Source organism: Acomys minous (genome assembly GCF_964271855.1).
Source record: "Acomys minous genome assembly, chromosome: 2".
NCBI classification, from domain to species: domain Eukaryota; kingdom Metazoa; phylum Chordata; class Mammalia; order Rodentia; family Muridae; genus Acomys; species Acomys minous.
In genome coordinates this window covers 70,406,429-70,431,725 of record NC_140484.1, presented here as the reverse complement: position 1 = coordinate 70,431,725, position 25,297 = coordinate 70,406,429, and the positions used below count along the sequence as shown (strand labels likewise).

The following is a 25,297-nucleotide window of genomic DNA, read 5'->3' as shown; positions in this document are numbered from 1 at the left end:
AAAGATACATATTGGGTTTGAACTGCAATATTAAGGAAATCATTAACAGATTCATACCTGTTAACTGTAACCTACTATCTAAAACTAAGCCGTGGAAAAAAAATACACGCATTATCTCCCCATTATACAAGTCTAACTCTATAAAGAAGCAATTGCTATTAGAAGTGGTGCCTCCCTGCACTGTGGAGTATGCTTGTGTACACGTGTAAGGGTGTGTTCATCTCCCCTGTGCCAGCATGTGGTAGAGTTGACATTGGATGCCTTCCTCAATAGCTTCCCCACCTGGTTTTAAAATGTACTGTATTTACCTAGTATTGTATCTAAGTAACTGAGTGGCTGCACATGTAGAGGTCAGAAGTGAGCTTTCAGAAGTCAGTCCTCTCTATGATATGGATATGGATGTCCAGAGTGGAGCTCAGGTCATCAGGCTTGATGGCATCTACCAGCGGGGCCATTTCATCAGTCTACCTGACAGTCTCTCACTGTAATCTAAACATTTCATTCAGCTAGACTGGCTGAGCCGTGAGCTGCCAGGATTTGCCTCTCTCTGTCCCCATTGTGGGTGACAGGCAGCCAACTCAAGTCTTCATGTTTGCAGGGCACTTGCCAACTGAGCTATCTCCCCGGCTCCCCGGCTTGTCTCTCGTACAGCGTGCTGTGTGTCCCCTCTAGTCCCAACCTGCCGCCCCACATAAGAGACTAGGCACCAATCCCCACCTATATGAATAGAATTAGTAGGGTACTATTTTACTTAATCAGAGAAGGGCTTCGTTGGTTTTTTTCACTTGTTTTTTAAGACAGGGTTTCTGTGTAGCCCTGGCTGTCCTGGACTCACTCGTAGACCAGACTGGCCTCAAACGCAGAGATCTGCTAGCCTCTGCCTTGAGTCCTGGGATGAAAGGCATGCACTACCACCACCTGGCTTGGAAAATACACCTTTCAACATGCATCCTATTGGGTGATGTAAGGATTTTTCTTGGGGATGGGTGTTTCAGGCAGGGTTTCTGCTCCATGGCTTAGGTGGGTCTGGACCTTGACACCCTGCCCAGTGTTTGGAGAACTGAGATTACTGGTGCACACCACTATAGCCAATAGAGTGAAAGCTTTTTAAAAGTTGGGAAAAGCAAGCAGGGTGTGGTAGCACATACCTTTAATCCTAGCACTCAGGAGGCGGAGGCAGGTAGATCTCTGTGAGTTTGAGGCCAGCCAAAGAGTCCGGGACAGCCAAGGCTCTGCATAAAAGAAACCCTGTCTTTAAATACCAAAACAAGAAGGAAAGAAAAAACTAAAAGTTTTTTGCGACTTTGCAATATACACCATAACAAATACAAGTGAGAGTTTAATTTGGGAATACTTACAAAATGGTTACATTTACTTCTTAACACTTCTGTTTCTGAATAATCATTAATCAAAATTTTTTTTACCACCTAGACATGGTAAAAGTAAGTTTATGAAATTCAAAATGTTTTACTGTATAACAGAACATACTTTTTAGAAAGATGGAATTTTTAAAAAGTTGTATTACATTTACTTGCTAGGTGAGGTAGTATATACCTTTAATCCCAGCACTTGGGAGGCAGAGGCTGGAGGACGTCTGTGAGTTAAAGGCCAGCCTGGTCTCCTATTTATAAGCTTTGGGACAGCCAGGACCACACAGAAAGACCCTGTCTCAAAACAAACAAACAAATTTACAAAGTGTGCGTCAATCCATACACTACAATGTGCATGGAGATTAGGAATCAGTTGCTAACGTCCACCATGTAGTTTCTTGGGAACAGAATCAAGTTCAGGCATTGCAGATTCCTTTACCCACGGGAGTCATCCATCTTACTGACCCCATGAGTACAAATTCCTGTCCATATTCAGAACTTGAATTTTATTTAATACAAAGAACTTAAGCCCTGAAACTATAGGTATGTCATAATCCCTGCTGATAAAACCAAACTGTTTATTTCATGGCAGCCTGGAACAGTTACGAAATGAACAACAATAAGAAAAAGCCACTTACATAGTCTAGTCTTTATTGAAAGACTTACTTCAACTGTGGTTTACAGCTTTGGCTTTAGTTGGCCTCTCACTGCCGGCAGACAAAGATCAGACGGACTGGCACCGAGGAAATGCTAGTAGAAAGGGTTCAAGCACAGACGATGGCAGGCAGAAACACACCAAGATAAATCTCAAGAAACTATGAAGAGACATTTCCTTGCATGCCAAAGAGTCTCTCTGTTGTTCTTAACGAACACAGGGGGAAAAGGCAACAGTTCTTAGGCTTAAAATGGACCGAGGGCACGAACTCAAATCTTCATTGTATGAGTCTGAACCTGTTTTAGCTTGATCGCTTATTTCCTAAAGTGGTGCATTTCATTTGGGCATGTCCCTTTCTATCTTAAAACTACTTGCTGTGAAATGACTGTGACTGACTTATCAAAAAATCCTTTTTCTCACCCAAATTCAGACAAAAGACAGGTCAGTCACATGCTTCTGTGGCAATGTAACCAGTCTGGATAACTTTATTAAATCTAGAATATAACAAAAAAGACTACAGCTAGAGTTAGCCATTAGTTATCTCATTAAGCCACTGATTGGCAGAGAGAGAAAGAGAAAAAAGAAAAAAGAAAAAAAAAAGGAAAACTGAAAATTTATAAGCTTTTATCAATTTATCAACTTAAAACATCTTTAGGTTGTTCGAGTTTCAGAGTTTAATGAAAATCTTAACTCAAGGGCAGAATATAGCTTGTCTTCTTCTTATAAAATATAAAGTAACTTTTCCAAAAACATTCCCCAAAGGTATGACTAAAAGAAGCAGGGGTCTATTTAGTCATAGACAAGTATAACACAGGGTCCTTGCAGTTTTAAAAACAGAGAAACAAAACCAAAAAACCAAAAAACCCTAAGGTACGTAAAGATGTTGGCTCAAAAAAGAACTTCAGACCCTGTAAATTTTTATGCTAAACATATCTGGCTGTATTTCTAAATGAAGAAAGGAGGAAATGAACACCAGAATTTGTGTGGTCACCAATACATAAAACCACATTATCTTAATCTTTAGACTTCAATGGCTTAGTGTGGACGCCAGCTGCATCTTACCCATCCTACCTCGGAACAGTTAGGCTAGGGCTGTTTGCTCGTGTGCATACACAGGCCAGCAGGTTTAACACACTACCAATACATTTGCACCCCGAGCTGTCACAATTGAAACACATAGGATTTTATCTATTTCACATTCCTGTTTTATAGATATATGAGGCAGACTTTATCCACATAGACTGAAAATGCCTTGGAAGAACAACCTGGAATTCCCACATCTTCCCAAGAGATTCAATTACAAACTGCACACATACAACTCAGGCCTGTTCAGGCCTATCACCCACACACTCCCCACAAGGAAAAAGAACAAATTAGGAATAAAAGCAACAACTTTGTGTACAACTCAAATTAAATATCCAATTATAATTGGTACATCAAGTTGTAAGATATTTTAGCAATTTTGTTTAAAAAAATTCTTGGGCAAAATATATCTAATTTTAAAAAATATCCCAAGATTTTTAAAAAACATTTGTGCTATACAACTTATAGGAACCCTGAAATCACTTCATTGGGTTTTAAACCAAGGTATTTATGTACCAAAAAAAGCAAAGTAAAAAGAAAGAAGAAAAAAAGAAAGAAAGAAAAAAAGCAAAGCCCAAAACTACCTTTGACTTACAATTTAGAATATATACTAATGCATCAAAGATTTGTATGAAATTAAATTAAGGCTTCTTCTGTGTAGTCATTTGTGTCATTTTAATTTTACATGGCCAACTTTGAAAATGTCAGTCTTAAACATTGCGACTGACCACTGCACTCAACTGCAGTATGTTACTTGTCACCTCGAATAATTACATTGCTGCTACTTCTATGTTGAAGCATGCTTTTGAAACACTGTAGTTATTCAATATTTACAATGTTTACCATTAAACTCCATGTAAGAGCACAAGTATGACTGTCTGACTTTAATATAAACACCATACTTGGAAGTCTCCCCCAAAATGAAATGTAATATATACTACATTTTTGATAACCAACACTTTTAAAAGTTTTAAAAATATGTCTTAATGTGGACCACCACCATTCGCTCAAGGAACTCCTATGACGCTGTTCCTTATTCAGGCTGCAAGTTTTCAGTCTGGCTTCATTTTCTTTAACATAGAGAATTAAGTGTTTCTTCCACAGCGATTCCCACATCATGTATTTCTTCTGAAATCACACTTCTCCTGATGACTTCAAATGTGGTCCACCTCAGGGGATGGGAGGGGAGCATCAGAATTCAAGACGAACTGATGTGATTCTCAGTTTTTCACGATACTCCCTTTTTTGCTCTTTTAAAAACACAGTGAGTTAAAATACTGAACAGCAAGATAAAAACGGAATAGTGTCTAAGAATCAAAATGTATTACCCATTTCTCCTATTATATCAAAATTTATAGTCAGAATTGTCTTTATTGACTTTATTTTAGTTTTTTTTACACAAAGAAAAATCATGTTCATATCCATCATGAACAAAAACTTAAAAAGGCAGAACTAGAAGACATGTGTCCTTCCCCAAGCAGAGCTGTGCTAAAGGTTCCAAACATTGCAAATTTTAAAATAAATAATTTCCTTTTCCGATGTTTACTCTTCATGTCTTCAGAGTGTCACAGGAGATTGCAGCCTATGGTGAGTTACAACTGTGTTCAGAGTCCCAGCTCACTGTGTTGGGAAACTTGCCATGCCATACCCAGCTTGGTTTGGAGGAGGTATTACAGGGGGAGGAGCTTGTCCTTGAGGAGGCTGAGCACCAAATCCACCCATCCAAGCAGCAGAAGGTGATTGACTTGGAAGAAAGGGGGAAAAAAATCTTCAGCAAAGGTAAGAAAAAGATACTGTATACAGCTACACAGAATCAGGCAGCATCCAATTAGAGAGCACAGATGGACCACCAATCCACAACAAGCAGAACACATACAGCACCATCAAGCCTTCAAGTTGCTTTTCACTGGTTTTTACTTTGTTGCTGTGCTGGGGATCAAAGCCAGGGCCTTGGTTACACAAGGCAGCGCCCTACAACCCAGCACAACTTACCTCCAATCTGCAGACTACCTGGGAGCTGATTTTTAAAAAGTAATGAGTGCTGGGCATGATGGCGCACATCTTTAATCCCAGCACTTGGGATTAAAGGTGGATCTTTTTGAGTTTGAGCTTGAGGCCGAACTGGTCTAATAATAGCAACAATAGAGCCAGTTGTCAGGTCTCCTATCTATAATCCCAGCACCTGGAAGGTTGCTCTAAGTCTAAGTCTGAGGTCAGCTTGGGTTACACAGTTAGATGCAGGCTACTCTGGACTAAAGTGAAACACTGTCTTACAAAAATAAAAATAAATGACTTAGCAGACCGTACTCTTTTGACTCTTGCAGTATTCTCAATAAGCCTGTGAACATAAGGGTCTAGCTCAGCCTAGGAAAAAAAAGTGAAGCAATGAACCCATTCTACCAACATCATGAAAAGCAAACTGCTCTATGTCATTTAAGTTCCCAAGATGTCTTTTATACACAGAAAAGTGAAATCAAAGTATCACTATAGATGAGTCAAATTCTACCAACTGCTTACAGAGAGGTCACACTGCATCCTCCCATCTCTGTAATTAAAAGCATTACAAACCACACTTCCTGAGATTAGTTACTGTAACATCTATAACCCAAACGCCTTAGCATACATCACTTCAATCCTCTAGGAGAGCACATATTTCTCTTTTGACAGAAGTTCATCTGTTTCTACAATGGAGAAAAACAAAAACAAAAACAACTCACTCCACTCCAAATCCTTGTTGGTTCCACGGCTGCCCATATACTCCATAGGGAGGAACTTGCCACCCATTTGCCATATACTGCCCATACTGTTGTGGGTTGCCATACACTTGGCTCCACTGGCCCCACTGACTGTAGTCAACCTAGGAGAAAGCAGATGACTGTTTTAGGGAACAAGAAGGAAACACCGTATTTGAAGAAAGAGTGGGAGACAAGGAAGAGAAAAACTAAGTAAGCACCCTTATGTGAATAGGACTCTGTTATTTATCATTGTCTAAGTTTATTGGGGTGGTGACACCTGTGAAAAGAAAGTATTAAGATTCAGTTAATACCGCAAAACAATTTTGAAATAGCATTTTACACAATCAACTGAAAGCATCTATATGCTTTATTTTACTGCTTATTTTACAATTTCCAAAGCTCCTATGTAGGTATGTAAGATGGAAACCTTAAACGGTGCTGGGAAAAATCGAATTACCTGTTGGAAGTTTTTAGTCATATCAGGAGATTCTTTACCCCAATAGCATTTAACCACATGTCCTTCGATTGTAGTGCCATTCACAGAGACAATGGCATGGGCAGCACTCTCATGGGTTGAAAATCTAAGAGGAAAAAACAGTGAGGTTTTGCCTTCAATCTTTCAGAACTTGGGCAAATAATACAGGACCTCATTAGCTGACACCTTTTTCAGTTCGCATTTTTCTTAAATTCTGTATTGTGTAGGTAGACTGACTTCTAGTAAGGATCCAATAATGTCAGTGAAAGGAATGAAACAATGTTAGACTAAGGCTACCACAGCCTGAGCATTACCTGACAAATGAATAGCCCTTCTCTGGGAAAACTCTGATCTCCATAATTTGTCCAAATGGTGAAAACGTTTGCCTCATAAGCTGATCTATACAAAGAAAAACATATAAAGAAAATATTCAGAGCTCACGCTAACCATGAAATTTATACTAATAGTGCTGCTGAAATACTAACAGAGGAGGGAGTTAGGACACCAAACGCTACCTGTTAGCCCCGAAGCAATTCCTCCACAGTACACAGTACAGTTTTTTGGACTTGACTGGTTTACTACATCTTCAAATCTCAACTGCTTAGTGTTAGCTATATGTAGAAAAATAAGAAATTTGAACTGTTATACAGTATTATAAAACTACTTTTTGAGCTCAGTTGTACATTGTTTGCCTAACGTGAAAGGTCACGGTTCAATCCCCAGTGCTACACACATACACAATCTTTTACTCATATACCATTTAAAATTTTTTGTTTATATTTTAAGATAAGATCTCTCCATGTAACCCTGGCTATCTTGGAACTATGTAGACTAGGCTGGCCTCTGCCTCTGAGTAATGGGATTACAGGCATGCACCACTACTCCCGGCTACATACTGTTAAGATAAATCCCAGTGGAAAGAACAAAGTATTTTTCTCAATGCTATGTCTTAACAGATTGGGGGTGGGGTCTCAAGTATCCCAGGGTAGATTAGAACTCACTATGGTGCTGAAGAAGACTTTGAACTTCTGTTTCTGCCTCCATTCCCCAGGTGCTGGAATTGTAGGCATGAGCTGCCACACCTGGTTAGCATGACACTAGGAACCAAACCCAGGGGCCTCATGCAGGTTAGGCAAGCACAATTCTACCAATTTAGCTATAGCCTTAGCCTTAAATATAGATCTCATCCATAAGTAAACCAGTTGGTTCTTAGTCTGAAATATTTATTTTACAGCTCAAGTGATGAAATTCAAATTAAGTCTTACACTTATTTAAATACTAAGAAATTAAGACAACGCTACATGGTGTGATGACAATCTATACTTGCAACATATATACAGATATAACTTACTTTCTTGTGTACTTTTAGGGGCAGGTGGTTTACGTGTGGCCCAATTGGTTCTGATCTGTCGACCTCCCAACCACTGACCCCCCATATGCACAATTGCATTTTCTGCATCCTATGGAGAAGGGGGAAAAAAAGAGAAATCAGAAGCCAGGCGTGGTGGTGCACGCCTTTAATCTCAGCAGTTGGGAGGCAAAGGCAGGAGGATTGCTGTGAGTTCGAGGCCAGCCTGGTCTACAAAGTGAGTCCAAGACAGCCAAGGCTACACAGTGAAACCTTGTCTTGAAACACCAAACCAAAAGAAAGAAAGAAAGAAAAAAAAAAAAACCAGAAACAAAGGAAAAACTTATACTTAAGACCCAGTAAAGACAAAATGCAGCTGGCCCTGCTGAACCCAGTGCATGTCTGTGAGTCCACTAAACACCAGTGACAAAGATGTTACCAACGAAGCAACCTGAACCAGAAAAGTTGATTTTTACTTATTGGTTTCAAAATACTGACAGGACATTTAAGTTCAAGAATTATGTTTCACTAATATAAGGAAAAAAATATAATCCTACCCATCACCCCAAAATAATTTTTCTCAAATACACACAAATGTGCGAAGAGAAGTAGAAATTTCAACAAGGCCATTTTTAAGTGTCTTAACTCTATGGTTGCTTTGTAATGTAACATTTACTCAAGAAAATATAAAAAGAGGCTAACATATATATATAACTGCTGTAACATTTAATATTCGGTATGAAATAGTTTTGGTGAAGTGATGAAAACCGAAATGTGCCTGGTTAAAATGAACACAGTCCTCACACTGGCCTCCTCTACAGTGGGCTTCATTTCTAACTCACTGAGCTTTCTCGAGTGCACAACACACTTCGGTAATGCTGCTTCCCTGTGTTATCACCCAGCTTTATAGACATCTTCAAGGGAAGGGAAGAATTATTTTCTATTACTAATATACTCAATAAACTCCACAAAAGTTGTATTTCTAAGTTAACATCAAAGCATATCAAGTTTCAAGCATTAATTTTAATGAAGCAACTAAATCCAGAACTGAAATCTTTTAACTGAGTTAATTGGAAGGACGTACCAGTTTGTTATAAAAAGATACAAAACCGTAGCCTTTGGACTTTCCAGTTGCCATGTCTTTAACTACCCGGGCGTCCCTGTGAAAAGAAGCACAGCTAAATGAGGGAAGTAAAAGTCACCCTCAAAATAAAAACTAAAAGGAACCACACACACTGTATTGTGAGCATTTAAAAATAAACTCCAGTTAGCCCTAATTAACTACAGCCATTCCTGAACTCTCCCTAATGCTTCTTTACCTGTTAGAAAAAAGCAGTAGGACAAAAACATGTAATAAACATGCAACCTAATCACAGAGCCTGTACTTTCTAACTAGACACTCAAATCTGAAGATTAACAGGAACAACAGCTTCCTTTTCTAATATTCTATTTGCTAGTGTCCGCTAAGATTTACTGATTCTATAATACTGCAACAATGCTAACTACTTTACCATGCAATATCTAAATAGTTAAATGTCTTCTGCCTAGTGATACAAAATATATGAAATATTAAAAAATTGAAAAAGAGGAAAAAATAGGAATTAAAAAGGCATACATGGCCTGTTAACAGATTTCTTTATTTTTCTTGGTCAATTCTCTATCATCATTTTGGAGTTTGGGCAGCTGTAAATTTTGAAAAATTGACATTTTCAGAAATTTAAGAAAGGAGAATAAAAAACTAACAACAACGCTAAGCACACCAGTACGAAAACAACAAATTTACACAGAAATTTTAGTGAGTAAGTTAAAATGATTGGAAATATAGAACTCCACTGAATATAGAATGTTAAAATGTAAATACTAAAATATGTATATATAAATAATGTATAATAAGAATAAATAGAAATGAGAAAAAAATCTACAACTGAGTTCCAGTGTGCACAGTTCCTTGCAGTTAGCCTTCAAGATCCTGTCCATTCTTATGAGCAATTCTGCAAAATAACCAGAATGCTATTACTTTTAATTGTGACTTGGACTGTAGAAAAACTGCAGGTCTCAGGTATAAATAAAGATCAGAAACAGCAACCTGTATCATTTTACACTAATTTTACAACAGTGCTACTTACCACATTTAGATTAAAAAGCAAAGCAAATATCAAAATAGAAAATTAATAATGAAATCTTACAAATAAATCTATAGAACAACAAGTTATATTAAAGTTAATAGTAAAGTTGTTGTTCTTAAAACATTTCTGTAGCCATACATTTAAATTGACAAATATAGAATAAATTCATCTTAATCAGAGATAAATTAAGACATTTTATAGACTTGTAATCACCTTTAATTTTCCAATATAGTTAAACAAATAACAAATTTTGAGCATTTTTTTCAATCAACCCATATTTGTTCTCTAACTAACAGAATCAAATATCACTACCAAAAGTAAAATTAATCTCATTTATTATCTAGACATGAGAACATTGTAATATTGCAATAGTATTACGTTTTTTCAAAGCTAAATTATCAAAACACATTTATCATTATATTTAAACACGAACATTTCCAATTTAACCATAATATACTCAAGGTTTTGCCTAGATTCCCCCACTTACAAACTACTTCAATAAAAATTTAATACACAATATAAATCACATTTAGTTTTCATTAACCCAATATTCTTAACTATATCAAGATTTGAAAACATTTGACAAAAAGCTTTAAGTTTTACCATTTAAATATTTGCTTTAAATGTAACAAACAGAATCACTTTAAAAATTTAAACATATTATACACAAGGTTATCTGAAAACAAGACCCCAAACATTGAAATGACATCAACATTTGCAACAACATCTACTCAAAAAACAAAGCAAAACGAAACAAAAGAAAAAACCAAAGAAAAACACACTAACTAGAGAAAGAAAACCTTGATTCTAATACAAGTTAATTATACAGTTTTGCCTATCACTATCGAGTCTGATACTGATTATGATACTTACGATATTTTACCAAAGGGGGCAAATGCTGATTTGATATCTTCTGTTGTAATTTCTGGACTCAAATCTCCAACAAACACATGGAAGTGATCTGAAATCAGAGCATTTGGTAATCAAATACTGAAGAAGTCAGGCAACACTGACGGAGGAAGAAAGCCTCAGGTAAGCGGGTAACGCTGCCAGGGTAACCTCACGCTTGCACAGTAAAATGCAGCAGGGGTACTTACTGGAAGTATCTTTTTTCTGGCTACTTGGTGTTGTTGCCCAGTTTACTTTGACCTCCTAAAAACAAAGATTATATTTAATACAATTATTAGGCATGTCATTTTGAACTATTAACACTTACCACTTAATAAATCATTTATCAAGTTGGATTATTTGTGTAAAAGCACTAGGCTGAACAGAGCACTCAGTAGCCGATTGTCTATTTTAAATCTTGCTAAGAAAGAACACAGGCTGATTTAACATGCAAACATACATTCACTGGGTGCCATCACCCCATTATCTTACCTTTCCCAAAATTTTTCTCCCATTCATAGCAGCTAATGCAGCAGCTGCATCTCTGTGTTCATAAAATTCCACAAAGCAATATGGGTCATTGCTTGTATGCTGCAAAACAGAAAATCCAACAGAAGAGTTGACCCTTCTGCTATCGGGTTGCTGAGAAGAAAATCCAGGAAAAAACATTACTGACAGCTAGGAATGCACAAGGTGAGATTGCATAAGTTTATGAAAGCCTAACACGTAAGATTTAAGCTGAGCCTCAGAATCCTGTTGTATTCGAGCAGAGCCACACAACAGTGAAGAATCTTTACTGTGAGTATGAAATTAGAATGCAGAAGACTGGTGAAGTATGTTTTCATAAGACAGAACCTTCTATTCACCCTAAATATCTACCTGAGACTTAGTGAGGGCTGCTCCTTATGACTGTTCTTTTCTTCCAACATTACTACTATTATTAGGGTTGGGGTTTTTGTTTTTTGTCTTTTTGTTCTTCTTGAGACAGGGTTTCGCTGTGCAGCACTGTCCTGGCATTCCTTCGTTAGACTAGGCTGGCTTCTAATTCAGATCCGCCTGCCTCTGCCTCCCAAGTGCTGGGATTAAAGGTGTGCACCACCCAACTCCAACATTATTTTAAAGGGCTGATTTCTACTTATGCACACCTTTAATCCTATCACTTGGGAGGTAGAGGCAGGCAGATCTGTGGCCAGGCCAGCCTGGTCAACATAGAGTTACAGGACAACCAAAGAAAGACCTTGTCTCAAAAAAACAAAATAAATAAAAATGAGTCCATTTTACCTCTGATCAAAACTAGGGTGATACTATAATTTATAGCATTTTATATTGTTACTCAGATCGGATATAATGTATTCCTCTTCTAGAAGTGGAAAAAGAAGAATAAAAATAGAAAAATTCAAAATTTGTAACTAGTTACTGAAATGAATCTTCCTTCTTTCAAAAAAGGCATGCTAGCTGGGCATGACTACACACATCTGTACTTCTAGCACTTGGGAAACAGGCAGGAGGATCAGAAGGCTAAGAGTTGAAGGCCAGCATGATCTGTATATGTAAATACAGATATGAAAAACACCACCTTTAAAAAGCCTAGTTTACTAGAGATTATGAATTGTCTCCCAGAGTCAAGCAAATACACTAGTAATCTAAAACATAATTGTTGAAAATGTATTTACATACTCTAGCACATGCTAGGTATAGCTCAGTGGCAGAGCAACTGTTTAGTATATATGGGAGAGTGCATGAGCTTGCTATCCAGAATCTTAAAACCACATAAATAAATAAATATTAACTAAACCCAGGACCAAGCTACAAATTTACATCACAAAACACCAACATAAAAAGAAAAACTTCATGAGTTGGCAAATACATAGCAAATATGGATGTTAAGATCTTAGTGCTACCTAAAAAGTTATTTATTTCTTTAAAAACAGAAACCTATGCTGGCCAGGAGCTCAACTCTTCAAGCATATTCTTTATGTTGGGCTATTTAATGTAGAGTGTCCTAGGAGAATAATACATGGACTATCATGCTCTATGTGAACTTACTAGGAATTAAAAATACCAGATAAAATAAAGAGCTTTTCAACAACAAATGCTTTTCATCGCCAAAAAAGTTTTGTAGAAAATCCCAAATAAGATGTAGCAACCAGAGGCACTTCCTTGAAGGGTGAAAAAGTGGGATCATTAATAAGAGAAAGAGGTAGAGAAAGGAAATAGAAGAGAAGACTCCAAATAAAAACACTTTTCTCCTGTGAAAGAACGAATATTTACCAGACACATTCATTGAAGACTGACAGGGTAAAAACCAATCTGAGCCAGGCTTGGTGGAACATACATTTAATCCCTGCAGCGGAGGAGGCAGAGGCAAGTGGATCTCAGGGAGTTCAAGTTTGAAGCCAGCCTAGTCTACATACAGTTCCAGGCCAACCAGGGCTATATAGTAAGATCCTGTCTCAATTAAAATGATATACAAACTATCACACAGATTTTAAGAAACTAGTATATTCATGCATGGCAATACCAATTGCATCTAGCCAAGTAGTAGGCCAGCTCCTATATGTTCATATTGATATTTTCATATTGTGTGTGTGTGTGTGTGTGTGTGTGTGTGTTTCCTATGGGAAACATTGTCTAAGATCCTAATGGATGCCTGAAATCCATGATAGCATCAAGACTTCTTTATACTGTTTTCTTGCAATGCATATTCCATCTTTTGTTTGTTTGTTTTGAGACAAATACTACATGATACTAGGTGGCCAGAAACGCTGTTCGATCTTAACAACACAACGTGGCCAGCACTTGGTTAAGTGCAGTTTTTAGGTGCAACAAAAAACTTGGATCTTTTTTTCATTTTTCACACTTTCACAAAAGATTTACTCCTATTGCTGATACCCACAAATTCAGCATGTAATTTTCTTTTTTTATTAACTGCAGAATTTTCACCTTTTCCTTAAAGGAAGCACTTTATGGCTTATCTTTGTGATTTCTGAATTGTCAGCATTACTTCACACTAGAGCCATTAAGTAAACAAGTTACTGGAACTGCATTTAAATAGTCACATTGCATTGCTTGATCCATGTTTAAAAACTTAAAGCCAAATCTCAACTGTTATATTTTAAAATATTTAATGCTTGTCTTAAAATTAAAGATTATAGCCAGGCGTGGTGGCACACAGGCGGAGGCAGGCAAATCACTGTGAGTTCAAGGATAGCCTGGTCTACAAAGTGAGTCCAGGATAGCCAGGGCTACACACAGAGAAACCCTGCCTAAAAAACCAAAAATAAATAACTTAAAGAGTATATATTATATATGTATATATATATCATACCATTGTATTGTGAAAACTAGAGTCTATGATAACACCTAATGTAAGAAGAAGAACAAACAAACAACAATCAAACAAAACAAAAACCTGTGGGTGTGGTTGCCCAGGTCTACAACCCCAGCACTAAGGACAAGGACACTCACTACTCACTCATGGTCAAGGACAACATGGTGAGTTTTAGGGCTATATGACAAGACTTGTCTCAACAATAAATAAGAAGAAATCATAAAACAAAAAATAGGGTTCTTTATATAACGAAGGTAAATTTATAAAAGGAAGCTGTCTAGATGTTACCTGCTCTCCCTGGAGCCATGCCCTTTAGACACTTCCTATTTAGACCACTGCCCAGCAGTCAGCTGAGTCCTTAACCTTAATTAGCCTGGTCACCATTACTGAATGACAGAAATATCAAAACAGAAAATAAGAGATTTTTAAACTACTTACAAGTTCAAATCTAGAAAGTGTAAGACATGATTAAGCTGTGAAGAGTTCTTCTTACTCTCCAAATGTCTGTATACACCCAGAGACTTTTAAATATTTACCAAGTATCTGCCAAAAATGTCCTAGTGCCTCTTTCCTTTCTCCATCCTCTGCATTCCTAAAGTCATTCAGACGGCTACTGCCATCACCAGACATGAATCTGCACGATAACTCACCAGTGGCCTCTCTGCCACCTGGTCTCGTTTTTCCATACAATTCCAAATAGCTGACTTCCATCCTCCTCCTTGTAAATGTCTGTTGGAGCCACCAGAGCTGGTGTCTTAACTTCCTCACTGTAAGAGGTCTCAGAAAGTCTGTCTCCTTAACTCTGACAGAACTCTTGAATGATGAGTTTCCAAGCCTCAGGCCTCAAGCACTCCACTCTCCTCTGCTCTCTCTCTCTAAGTGATCTCACCTACTCCTGTAGCTTCAAAAAATTCCTGTTCCCGTCAGCACGGGTCTGTCTGGAATTCCAAACTCATTCATCCAACTGCCTGCATATAACCTCCATGTGTATAGCTAAAGTGCGTCTTAAATTTAACACTGCCCAAACAGAACTCTTGATCGCCACCACTCCCCATCCATCCGTGCCTTCCTCAGTCATTCCCATTTCAGCACGGAGCACGTTACCACCCACACAGTTACACTGACAAGAAGCTTAGGTCTCCCCTGGTTCTCTTAACAATCTAGTCCTATTGCTCCTACCTTCAAAATAAAAACTCTGAACTTATCTATACTCTAACACCCAGCAATCCAGCACTGTTTTTCTCCTGTTCGTATGCCCTACAATTAATTTTCCACAAATGATTTTTCATACAGAGAAAATTAGACTGTCTTCTCCCTGCCTAAACCTCTCCAATGAGCTGGCATTACAGCCTCAACTCTGCCCTGTGACTCTGAACCCTGCCGGCCTCTCTAGACTCTTTCCTCCACCAACACCCATTAGATTCCAGCCATCCTCTTGACCAAGTTGAGGCCGTTGTTCTTTGCTGCTCTTGTCTTTAACACAAATGGTACCACCTTGATATTCCTGCCTAGACTCAGAGAGGTGACCTCTTTCCTTAACATGGCTTCTGCCTCATCCTCTACTCGTCATCATGAACACTTATTTTGTCCAGGGCCCCTGTCTCTATTCACCTGGAATTCCCTTTGCTTCTTTCTCCACTGTGTTCACGGTGCCGTCAATAGTGCCCAATGCAAAGCATATTTTTCATTAATGAAAGAATAAATGTACAATCAAAGTTAGGAAGGAAAAATATATACCAGAATACAATGTAACTGCCTGTTGTCAATTAAAAGGCTAAAAGGCCAATGCTCTTCACGGATTTGTTTTTGGTTTTTTCGAGACAGGGTTTCTCTGTGTAGCCTATGCTGTCCTAGAGCTCACTCTGTGCCAGGCTGTCCTCAAACTCACAGAGACCTGCCTGCCTCTGCCTCCCAAGTGCTGAGATTAATAGTGTGCGCCTCTACCATGTGGCTCTTCACAGATATTTTATAGTTCCCCCTTTTAGGCTAAAACACCAGTTCCTAAGAAACAGTACAGTTTCATGCCCTTCCAAGCCCTCTGTCTCATCACCTACTGGTATCTCTACGACGAATTCCACTTCAAATTCCATCTATGCACCTACTGAATACAATTCTAACAAGGAACTGATCTCTGGTTTTTCTTTTTCACAAGCACTCCTCTTTTCTTTTTTCTTTTTCTTTTTTTACTAGACAAAGTTTCTCTGTGTAGCCCTGGCTGTCCTGGACTTACTTCGTAGACCAGGCTGGCCTCGAACTCACAGCGATCCACCTGCCTCTGCCTCCTGAGTGCTGGGTAAAGGGATACGCCACCACGCCCGCACAAGCACTCCTCTTATACCTCAGGTCCATTCTTGTCTTCACAGACTCTTCTTCCTCAGACTCCACTACAGAAGAGTATCCTTTAGATTTCAGTTGGTGCTCTGACTCCAAAGTAGAAAGTCCCCTGACCCACCATCCCATGGATACTCTCCTGATGCCCCCACAGCACTTGAAGCTATCTGGGGCCCTCACATTTACAGTCTACTTCCTATGTGAGGGTTGACTGCAGGCCCCTACCAGCCTGTAAAATCTCACGGGCACAGAACTCTCTTAGCATTTACTCTTAACACTGGAGTCTTTGCACTTACCATAGTATCTGGTATACAGCAGTCAAAAGCAAGAAAAGTTGATAAATAAGCAGAAAGGAAGAAAAGAGCAACTGACACATGAGTTACTGCACACAACTAGAGTCTTTTTTTTTAAAAAGATTTATTAAGTATACAGTGTTTTGTTTGTACGTACACCTGCACACCAGAAGAGGGCACCAGATTTCATTAGAGATGGTTGTGAGCCACCATGTAGTTGCTGGGAATTGAACTCAGGATGTTTGAAGAAGAGGCAGTGTTCTTAAACTCTGAGCCATCTCTCCAGCCCTACAACTAGAGTCTTAACTGAGAAAAGTAACACCTTTTCTTTGAAAATAAGACAAAACGTTTAGACTTTATTTTATCCAGGGCCTTGCATATTACAAGTACATGCTCTACCACTGAGCTACATCTATAGCCCAAATAAGATTATTATAACAGTTTAAATTCCTACCTACACAAAATTGTTCAGGCCTAAGTATGATATGCATGCTGCCCCATTGTGCACATAATAATGGAATGCTGACTTCAAAACACACCATTCCCTAAACTTGAAATGTAGGCTGAGTTATCAGCATCTGCATTGGAGTTATGTGAAACACCATCATTCATCACAAGCAGACTCACCAATGGTAACTACATCATGAAGGACTAGGTACTGCCAGCGCAGAGTCTGCCTGCTCACACCAGCTGCACTCTGCACCTAGCTTACTGGCCAAACCAGTGGATAAAGTCATACCACAAACGTGACCCTCTCCGACAGGATAATTTGAGGCTTAACTAAAATGGTATTAGCGCACTCATGTACCATGCAGAACTGTTCAGCATCAGGCTGATGGGTGGCACGTCCAGCAGGGAGGCCTTACCTCTGTGATCATCTTACAGCTCTTACAGGGTCCGATCTGACTGAATAACTGAAGAATAAGGACTTCCGTCACATCTCGGGAAAGGTTACCTACGTATCTAGTGAGAAAAAACAAAAAACAAAACATTATTAGCAATGTTTCTTTAGCTACAGCTCTAATGTATTATTTTAATTTGTCATCTTTTCTTTCAAGCTCCTAATCTCTAGAAAAACAGCTTGTATTTTCTATTTCAGAATAATTCATAACACAAATATGACAAATATTGATTTACTGAAACATCTTGGTGATGAACTGACACTAGACAGTTCTTGTGAGTGTGTTGATCTTAATACTCCTAACCAAAACAATTACATGAACAAAGAAGAGAGTGGGGACCAAGTTGTTCTAGCAAAGCAGAAGGTGGGCAGGACAGGGGAGCTGAGGTCTCTTTCAGTTTTTGTTAAAGAAGACTGTTATTGATGGTACATCTTCATTGTTTTGTTTAAGAAAAGGGGAAATGAATAATTTAAACTTCCTGGTTAAAAAAGAGTATCAGGAGCAACAAGACAATCTTTATGTAGATAAAAAATAAAAGTTTAAGAAGAGTTCTTTAGAAATTCAAGAGAAAATTAAAATAAACTCCCAAAATACTTCTGACTAGATATGTTAAGGTTTGAGGCTTTTCCCTCTAATTACCAACTGATTAAAAATTTTAACAAGAAAACAGAACTATCACCACTTTCTCCCCAAGAGATTATCACCATGGTTTTTTATCTTACACTTTGGGTTTAACTTATCTTAATATAATGTCAAAAGTCTTTCTGGTTCTCAACAAATAACACCTTAAATATGCATTTGTCATGTACCACTTCATAAATCAGAACATTACTTATAAAGGACACCATTTTACTTTTCTAATCACAATCTAATATCAGGAAGTAGTGCTGAGACCAATATAAGTCTTACAACAGTTGTCATATTAAATACATAAAAAGTTTTCAAATAAAACATGCTAAAAGAAACAGGGTTCGGTGGTACACGCCTATAATCCCAGCACTTGGGGGGGGTAGGGGGCAGAGGCAGGCAGATCTCTACGAGTTTGAAGCCATCAAGTCCAGGACAGCTAGGGCTAGCCAGAGAAACCCTGTCTCGAAAAACAGAAAACAAAAAATAAAAACAAAAATGGTGTGAGAAAGCTATGATTAAGAAAAGCCTAGAAAGATGGGAACTGGGGATGGAGAGGTGGCCCGGCCATTAAGTGTGCCACTGTTCTTGCAGAGCTCAGTTCCCAGCACCCAGGTCTGGGCAACTCTAGTTCCAGGGGATCCAACAGCCTCTTCTGGCCTCCTCCCACACCTCTGTGCCCATGGAATGCACACAGGCAGGCGCGCGCGCGCGCGCGCACACACACACACACACACACACACACACACACACACACAATTTAAAACATAGTAATAGTAAGAAAATCATCAGTAGCTTCCCAGCTCATTAAGAACTTCCCAGTGTTTACCAATAACCTCAGCGTACATATTCTAAGGCTGAAATACAAGTCCAGTGCTACTGAAATACAGAACAAGCTAGCTGACAAGCTGGTTTAGTTCCAGGATGCCATCTTTTCCTTATATTTAAAGGGAGCTGGCCACTGTAGGCCAGGCAGTGATTGTTTTCCAGCAGCAGCAAATAGCTACAGGACTGTGAGTCAGCTCTCAATAACTGCATGCTCCTTTTCACTCAGAGGGGCTATATGAGTTATAACCACGGAATAACTTACTTTTCTAAAAGATACCCAGTGTAGAGAAAATGAGCAAGTAATCTTGATTTTCTAAACACTGTTCATCTAGTCAGTCTAGTCTGCTCATTTCTGGAAGAGGACAAGGGAATAGCAGTGGTTTTTAAACGTGAAGCTAGCCAGTTACCAAAATAAGCAATAGATCATCCTTTCACTATAGCAAAGTTTTAAGTTTATGTTAATGTTTAAAAACATTCATTTAAGAAAGATAATGTAGTCAGGCATGGTGGTGCCCGCCTTTAATCCTAGTACTTGGGAGGCAGAAGCAGGAGGATGTCTGTGAGTTCAAGGCCAGTCTGGTCTACAAAAGAGTCCAAGGTTATACAGAAAAACCCTGTCTCAAAAAAAAAAATCATAAATAAATAAATGCCTGCTACTTTTCACAGCTAAACCACAACAAAAGCTGGTTTTGTTTAACAAGACCTTCACTCTGAGTCAACCATTCCCTTCAACTGGGGACTGCCAGGTTCTAGAGACACACCGATGGCTATAATTGACTCCCATATCTAGCACTGTCACAAATCAAAAGTGTTAACACTTAGATTTAGAATGCCATGAAATATTTATAGGAAAGCCCAGTGCTAAGGTATCCTTTTTCAAATACTACTAAAATTTAACTGCTAAAGCAGCAGCCAAAATTTTAAAACATGAAAAACTTTCCATAACTCAAGAGGATGTCTTAATTTGTCAAGATGAAAAGGGCACAATTCAGTATATAACTTCACCCACAGTAATCCCAGAACAATTCCAACAAAGGCTCAAAATTGAATACAGTAGCATCACCCGTGGTAGCTTATTAATGTTTCTTTCACAACAGTGTTTCCTATACTTCACCTTCTGCTGCAGCTAAGTGGTCCTAAGTATATTTTAAAGTTTCAAGTTTTTAAATACGCAGTTTCTACCAGAGGAACGTGTACGGCAGATGACAAATGGCTTGAGTTCTTTTAGTAATAGAAAATACTTCAGAAATTCCAAATGATTTTTAACTCAAGAAAAAAAAATAAGGAAAGTGCATACCTTACAGTCTATTTTGTCTTCTAAGAGCAGCAACTGCAGAACCTGAAGCATTAGTCACTGAAAATAATACCTTTATCCCTAACACTGGGTCTAAGAGTCAATTGGAGACTGGGAGACTTGGCAGTTTCACAGCAGGCAGAAGTTCACATTGCCAATGAACTACTTCCTATGTCCAACTGGGCAAAAATTAAGAGCATTGTGCCTTGCAGAAAGCTAATGACAGCTTTTCCACTGAATGTGCTCTCCCTCTGAAAAGTAACCCCACCAAGGCCAAAATTACTAGGACTTTTATACAACATATGGTGGGGCTAAATGTCCATAAGGGTAGTTTTTCGATTATTCTTAACAAGTTCCTATACAAAAGGAGATTTTCAACATGGTAGTGTAGGGTAGCTAACTTAAGGGATTGACCCACACACGCTTTAAAGAAACGAAGATGATTAAGTTGAAACAGCTTGATTATAGTCACATATAGCTAAATCAATGATGCAGCCATATTTATGAACTTTCATATTGTTTTCTTCTGCTTTGTTCACAGATGCTCAGAACACACTCTAAATCAATGGCTTATTTCCTCCTTTTTTCTTTTTTTAACTGAGTATCAAGGAAGAATAAATAGCCTTAAAGGATGGCATTGACTAGCATTGTTTTATCTCAATTCCACATTTTCTAGGGTTTTAGTACACCAAATAGACGACTAAACTACAATTGGCTATTATAATTTAGTGTCACACTGTGGGTTCAGATACCACAGACCAAATCACTGCACTACAAAGACACAACCCAAGGCCGAAACATGTCCTACAAGGCTAATTCACTTCAAACACCAGTATCACCTAATGTGATCTCATTGGTTTGTTTTTAAGATCACTAATACAAAATAACCCCGAATAAATGTCAAATGAGAATGTGGAACAGAAGAAAACAGACCTTTAAAGCAGCTATATGACAAAAAGGATTTCAGACTCAACACCAAGGCAATTCTATACCACTTTAAATACCATCAAATAAATTAGTAATACTGTAGATAATGAATATTTAAAGACCTACCTAGGCTATAAACACCATATTGTTTTCTGAAGATAGAACCATATGTCTTAGCTTGTGTGTGTCTGCAGGAAGAAAACCTTACTAGTAACACACAGGCATTTTAAAGTAAACAAGTTAAGATAAACTATTTAGAATACATTGTTTTAAAACATAGTAGCCACTTGTGAAACCTAATCCATAAATCAAAATGTAAAATATAGGCTCTTTATAAACAAAATCATGCCCTATTAAACATTTGCTTTGACTTTACATTAGGTTTACACACATGTATATAAATATCAACAAACTTTAGGAAGTAAGGCAATGTCTGCCTATAATTTAAATCAATCAGAACTTTTAAAAATAAGACAACACTAATTTAACCAAAGAAGCACAATTGTAAAATATTTGAATACCTCTTATGTTCCAAAGAGTGAACTAAGTGAAGGAAGCAGTACAGACCTTATATTTAAAAATAAAACAAAGCCGGGCGATGGTGGCACAGGTTTTTAATCCGAGCATTTGGGAGGCAGAGGCTAGCAGATCTTCGTGAGTTCGAGGCTAGCCTGGTCTACAAAGTGAGTCCAGGACAGCCAAGGCCACACAGGGAAACCCTGTCTCGAAAAAAAACACAAAAATTAAACAAAAACCACATGACTTCTCATGGAGAAAAGCGGCAAAAGGAAGACATAATAAGCATATACTGACAGTTACAACACAGCTTCAGATGTTTATTCACTCACAGGTATACATCATACATCGCAGTTTTAGACAACCACACACAGACATGTGTTTGTGGGGGGGGAGACAAGAGATGCAAGATGGTAAATGTATGGAATGCTAAAATTTAGCTCTGGTCTACAGGAGATCTGATAGTGGATGCAAAGACAATTACAGGAATAAAAGAAACAGAAACGGCATACTATGTAACAGACAAAAGCAGGGAAACTCTTCTAAGGAACAAATAGAAGCAGTTAGTGAGACATGAGAATTTACCAATTACCCAGCAGCTATTATGATGCAATGACATTTCAGGCATTTTAGATACAATGTAAATGTCATCTTCCTTGAGCGCACGTGGGTTAGGCCTTAAGTCTAGCTTTCCCAGATGCTTCTCTCCAAGTACACACTGCTAATTATTAAATACCAAGCCTTGGCGTAAACAAACATTGAATAACAAATTTCAAATTTGGTCTCAATTATCTTTTTTCTGGGAAGACAAATGGAAAATCTCTCTCTCTCTCTCTCTCTCTCTCTCTCTCTCTCTCTCTCTCTCACAAACACACACACACACACACACACACACACACACACATACATACACACACACACAAATTTTACTACCAAAATTTTCATTCAGGGGATTGATAGGTTTTGAATGTTTTCAAATTCTCCAAACAAGATGTTAAGAGATATAAGAATGGAAAGTATGAACACTGCTCAAAATAAATAAATAAATAAATTTAAAAAAAAAATCTGGCTGGGTGAGGTGGCACCTGCCTGTAATCCCAGCACTCTGGGAGGCAGAGGCAGGTGGATCGCTCTGAGTTCCAGGCCAGCCTAGTCTACAAGTGAGTCCAGGACCGCCTAGGCTACACAGAGAGACCCTGTCTCAAAACAAACAAATATCTGGATCAACACTGAATATAGACACGGACCTTCATTAATGACCATATTTTCTGTGGCAAGAATGAAGCTCTCAGAAGCTAGTCAGAGGTCCTAAGTGTCCATCCACCGTCATCCACTCCCCAAAAAGTACTTTCCCTATCGGCTAAGCCAGCCAAGTGGACTCTGATCACCATATCAATCAATACCAGGCAGAGCGAGGCAAGGCAAGAAGACGGACAAAGCAGTAGGCTGACTCTGTGTATTTACTCCAGGCAGGAGTAGTAGGCCTGGAGAGGCTGGGAAAACCCAAGGTGCTCACTTTAAGCAATGAATTGGAAATTACTCAGACGAAGAAAAAAAAAAGAGTGCCACACTATTTGAAAAGGAATACAGACGCTGAGTCATCACTCTGCATCGGGAAAGGAAGGAAACGCCAATTAAGCGGTTGGAAGATGCAATTCATTCATTAGATTGGGCTTCAGGTGAAACCCAACAGCTAGACCGCGGAAAAACAGCACTCAAACGACACGCATCAAATAGCGGGAGAAGACATCTTTTTAATCGAACTCTGATGATCCCGACGCACAAACGGATTAGGAAGCGGCATCGCCAACTGAGCGAAAGGAGTTTTAAGTGATTGTCAGTTTGTGTGTAGTGAGCGCTCAGAGTAAACTTCGCTATCCAAGGGACAGAGGTGGTGCACGGCGGCAAAAGGCAATCTCTTTGGCACTTCAAAAGCATCGGGCGCTGGGCGGGTGTTTCTGACAGCGTGGGGCACGTGCGGCAGAGAGAGAGACAAGGGACTCCTCTGGTTAAAGAGTGGTAGGCTAGGGAGGAGGACTTCGGAGCGACTGGGGCTGAGGACGTGGACTGCTGAGGACGTGGACCGAGTCTGAGTGTCCACGCCAAGGGATGCAGCAGCGGTCCCACCCCCCACCCCACCCCCGCCAAGCCCTGCCCCCGTGGAGACCCACAGCTCAGCCCGGAGTCCCCAAAGCACAGGGGCAGCAGGAGCTCTCTTGGCTCTGACAGCCTCAGCCGTGCACAAGCCTAGCCTAGGAAGAGTGTGCAAACAAGGGATCCGGAGGAAAAGATTGAGACAAGCCCTAGACCCTAGAAAGTGACTGTTTGGGGGGGGGGGGAGGGCTTCCTTCTCTGGGAAAGGGGGACAGATGAGGAATGCACTTCGCAGCCGCACCGCTGCGACGCCCGGTTCTGGGCTTCGGGTCCCGGTCTCCTGCTCCCTCCCTCAGCATCCCGTAGTGCCCCGGCCGCTCGGTGCCTGGCACCCCCGGTCTCGGGTACTCACAGAGTCCGGGGCTGTCCGTCGTCTTCCATCATGGTGGGTGCGACGGAGTGATCCCGGGACAAGGGGGAGGGCAGGGCTGGGGAGGGGAGGGGGCGGGAAGGAGGGGGAGGGGGGCTCCGGGCGCCGGCTGGGGGCAGAGGATAAGGTAGTGAACCTGGCTCTCAGGCTCGCTCCCCCCAGCCCGCTCCGGACACTGCGCTCCAACCAGGAGGAGCAGGAGGAGGAGGAGGATGAACAAAATGGCCGCCACCACCAGCCAGGCAGGAAACGCGGCAGGGCGCAGGCGCAGCCCGCCAGGTCACTGCTCAGGCTAGCTGCGACGGCCTGTCCGGCAAAAGTGGCTGAAGGGACAGAAAACCCTGCCGAAGAGTACACCCTGAGACTAGACACGACGGGCCACGTCGTCGTTGTGGGCCAGCCAGCCAGCCGAGGCCTAGCAAGCTCCAAAAGAGACCAGACACAGAGTGAAAAGCCGCGAACTCAAGTCTCGGAGAATTGTGGTCCCGGGAAAGTGGGGGAAGCCCGTCTCCAGTGGTCTTCTGGGAACTGTAGTTCGAAGAAGACCCTGCGCTTGCTGGAGCGCGAAGGAGAGATTTCTGGGTAGTGTAGTCGTACTTGGGACAAGCCGCGACAAAGTAGTCGGAGTGCCGGGAGAGAGCGGGGAATAAAAGGCGGGCGGCCGAAATGAGAGCGTAGCTGTCCGGGAAGTAAACTACAAATCCCAGAGTGCCTCGCGCCGGGGCCCGCCCCAGGATCTCTCCTGGCATCTTAAGGCTCTTCTGTTGGTCCAATGTGAGCTTCTGCTCCGCCTCCGTCCAGCCCCAGAGCGGTTTCTTCAACTGCGGATCAGGAGGAGTGCTGGGCTCCGCGTGGTTCGCCAGCTTGCTAGCCTTGCAGGCCTATGCGTTCAGAACTGCTGTCGATGTTCAGCAACCGCCACCTCACGCGACGGGCAGGAGAGAGGCAACTCTGAACCGACCGGGAAGAAAGTGGCGGACGTCGGGCTGCACCAGCTCGTTTTCCTACAAGATAGGGCTTTTTAGCCTAGGCATACTTGCTTTC

General features: G+C 40.1%; 1 protein-coding gene across 8 annotated transcripts; it reads right to left on the bottom strand.

The window, feature by feature from the left end:
* Positions 1–4,472: 4,472 nt before the first annotated feature.
* Positions 4,473–25,028, bottom strand: TIAL1 (TIA1 cytotoxic granule associated RNA binding protein like 1). 8 transcript variants are annotated; one of them, XM_084771898.1, is made up of 13 exons: positions 24,236–25,022; positions 21,340–21,401; positions 17,502–17,598; positions 11,173–11,322; positions 10,890–10,944; positions 10,666–10,753; positions 8,751–8,826; positions 7,670–7,778; positions 6,834–6,929; positions 6,633–6,717; positions 6,301–6,424; positions 5,826–5,965; positions 4,473–4,852 (listed from the first exon to the last, which is right to left on the bottom strand). In XM_084771898.1, the coding sequence occupies exons 3-13, from the start codon at positions 17,511–17,513 to the stop codon at positions 4,726–4,728; spliced, it is 1,062 nt and encodes a 353-aa protein (XP_084628024.1). In that variant the 5' UTR covers positions 17,514–17,598; positions 21,340–21,401; positions 24,236–25,022; the 3' UTR covers positions 4,473–4,725. The 8 variants fall into 8 exon arrangements, with proteins under 8 accessions (XP_084628024.1, XP_084628026.1, XP_084628022.1 ...); XM_084771900.1 differs by having other exon boundaries at positions 11,173–11,271; positions 24,236–25,005; XM_084771896.1 differs by lacking the exon at positions 21,340–21,401 and having other exon boundaries at positions 24,236–25,028.
* Between the last annotated feature and the right edge of the window lie 269 nt (positions 25,029–25,297).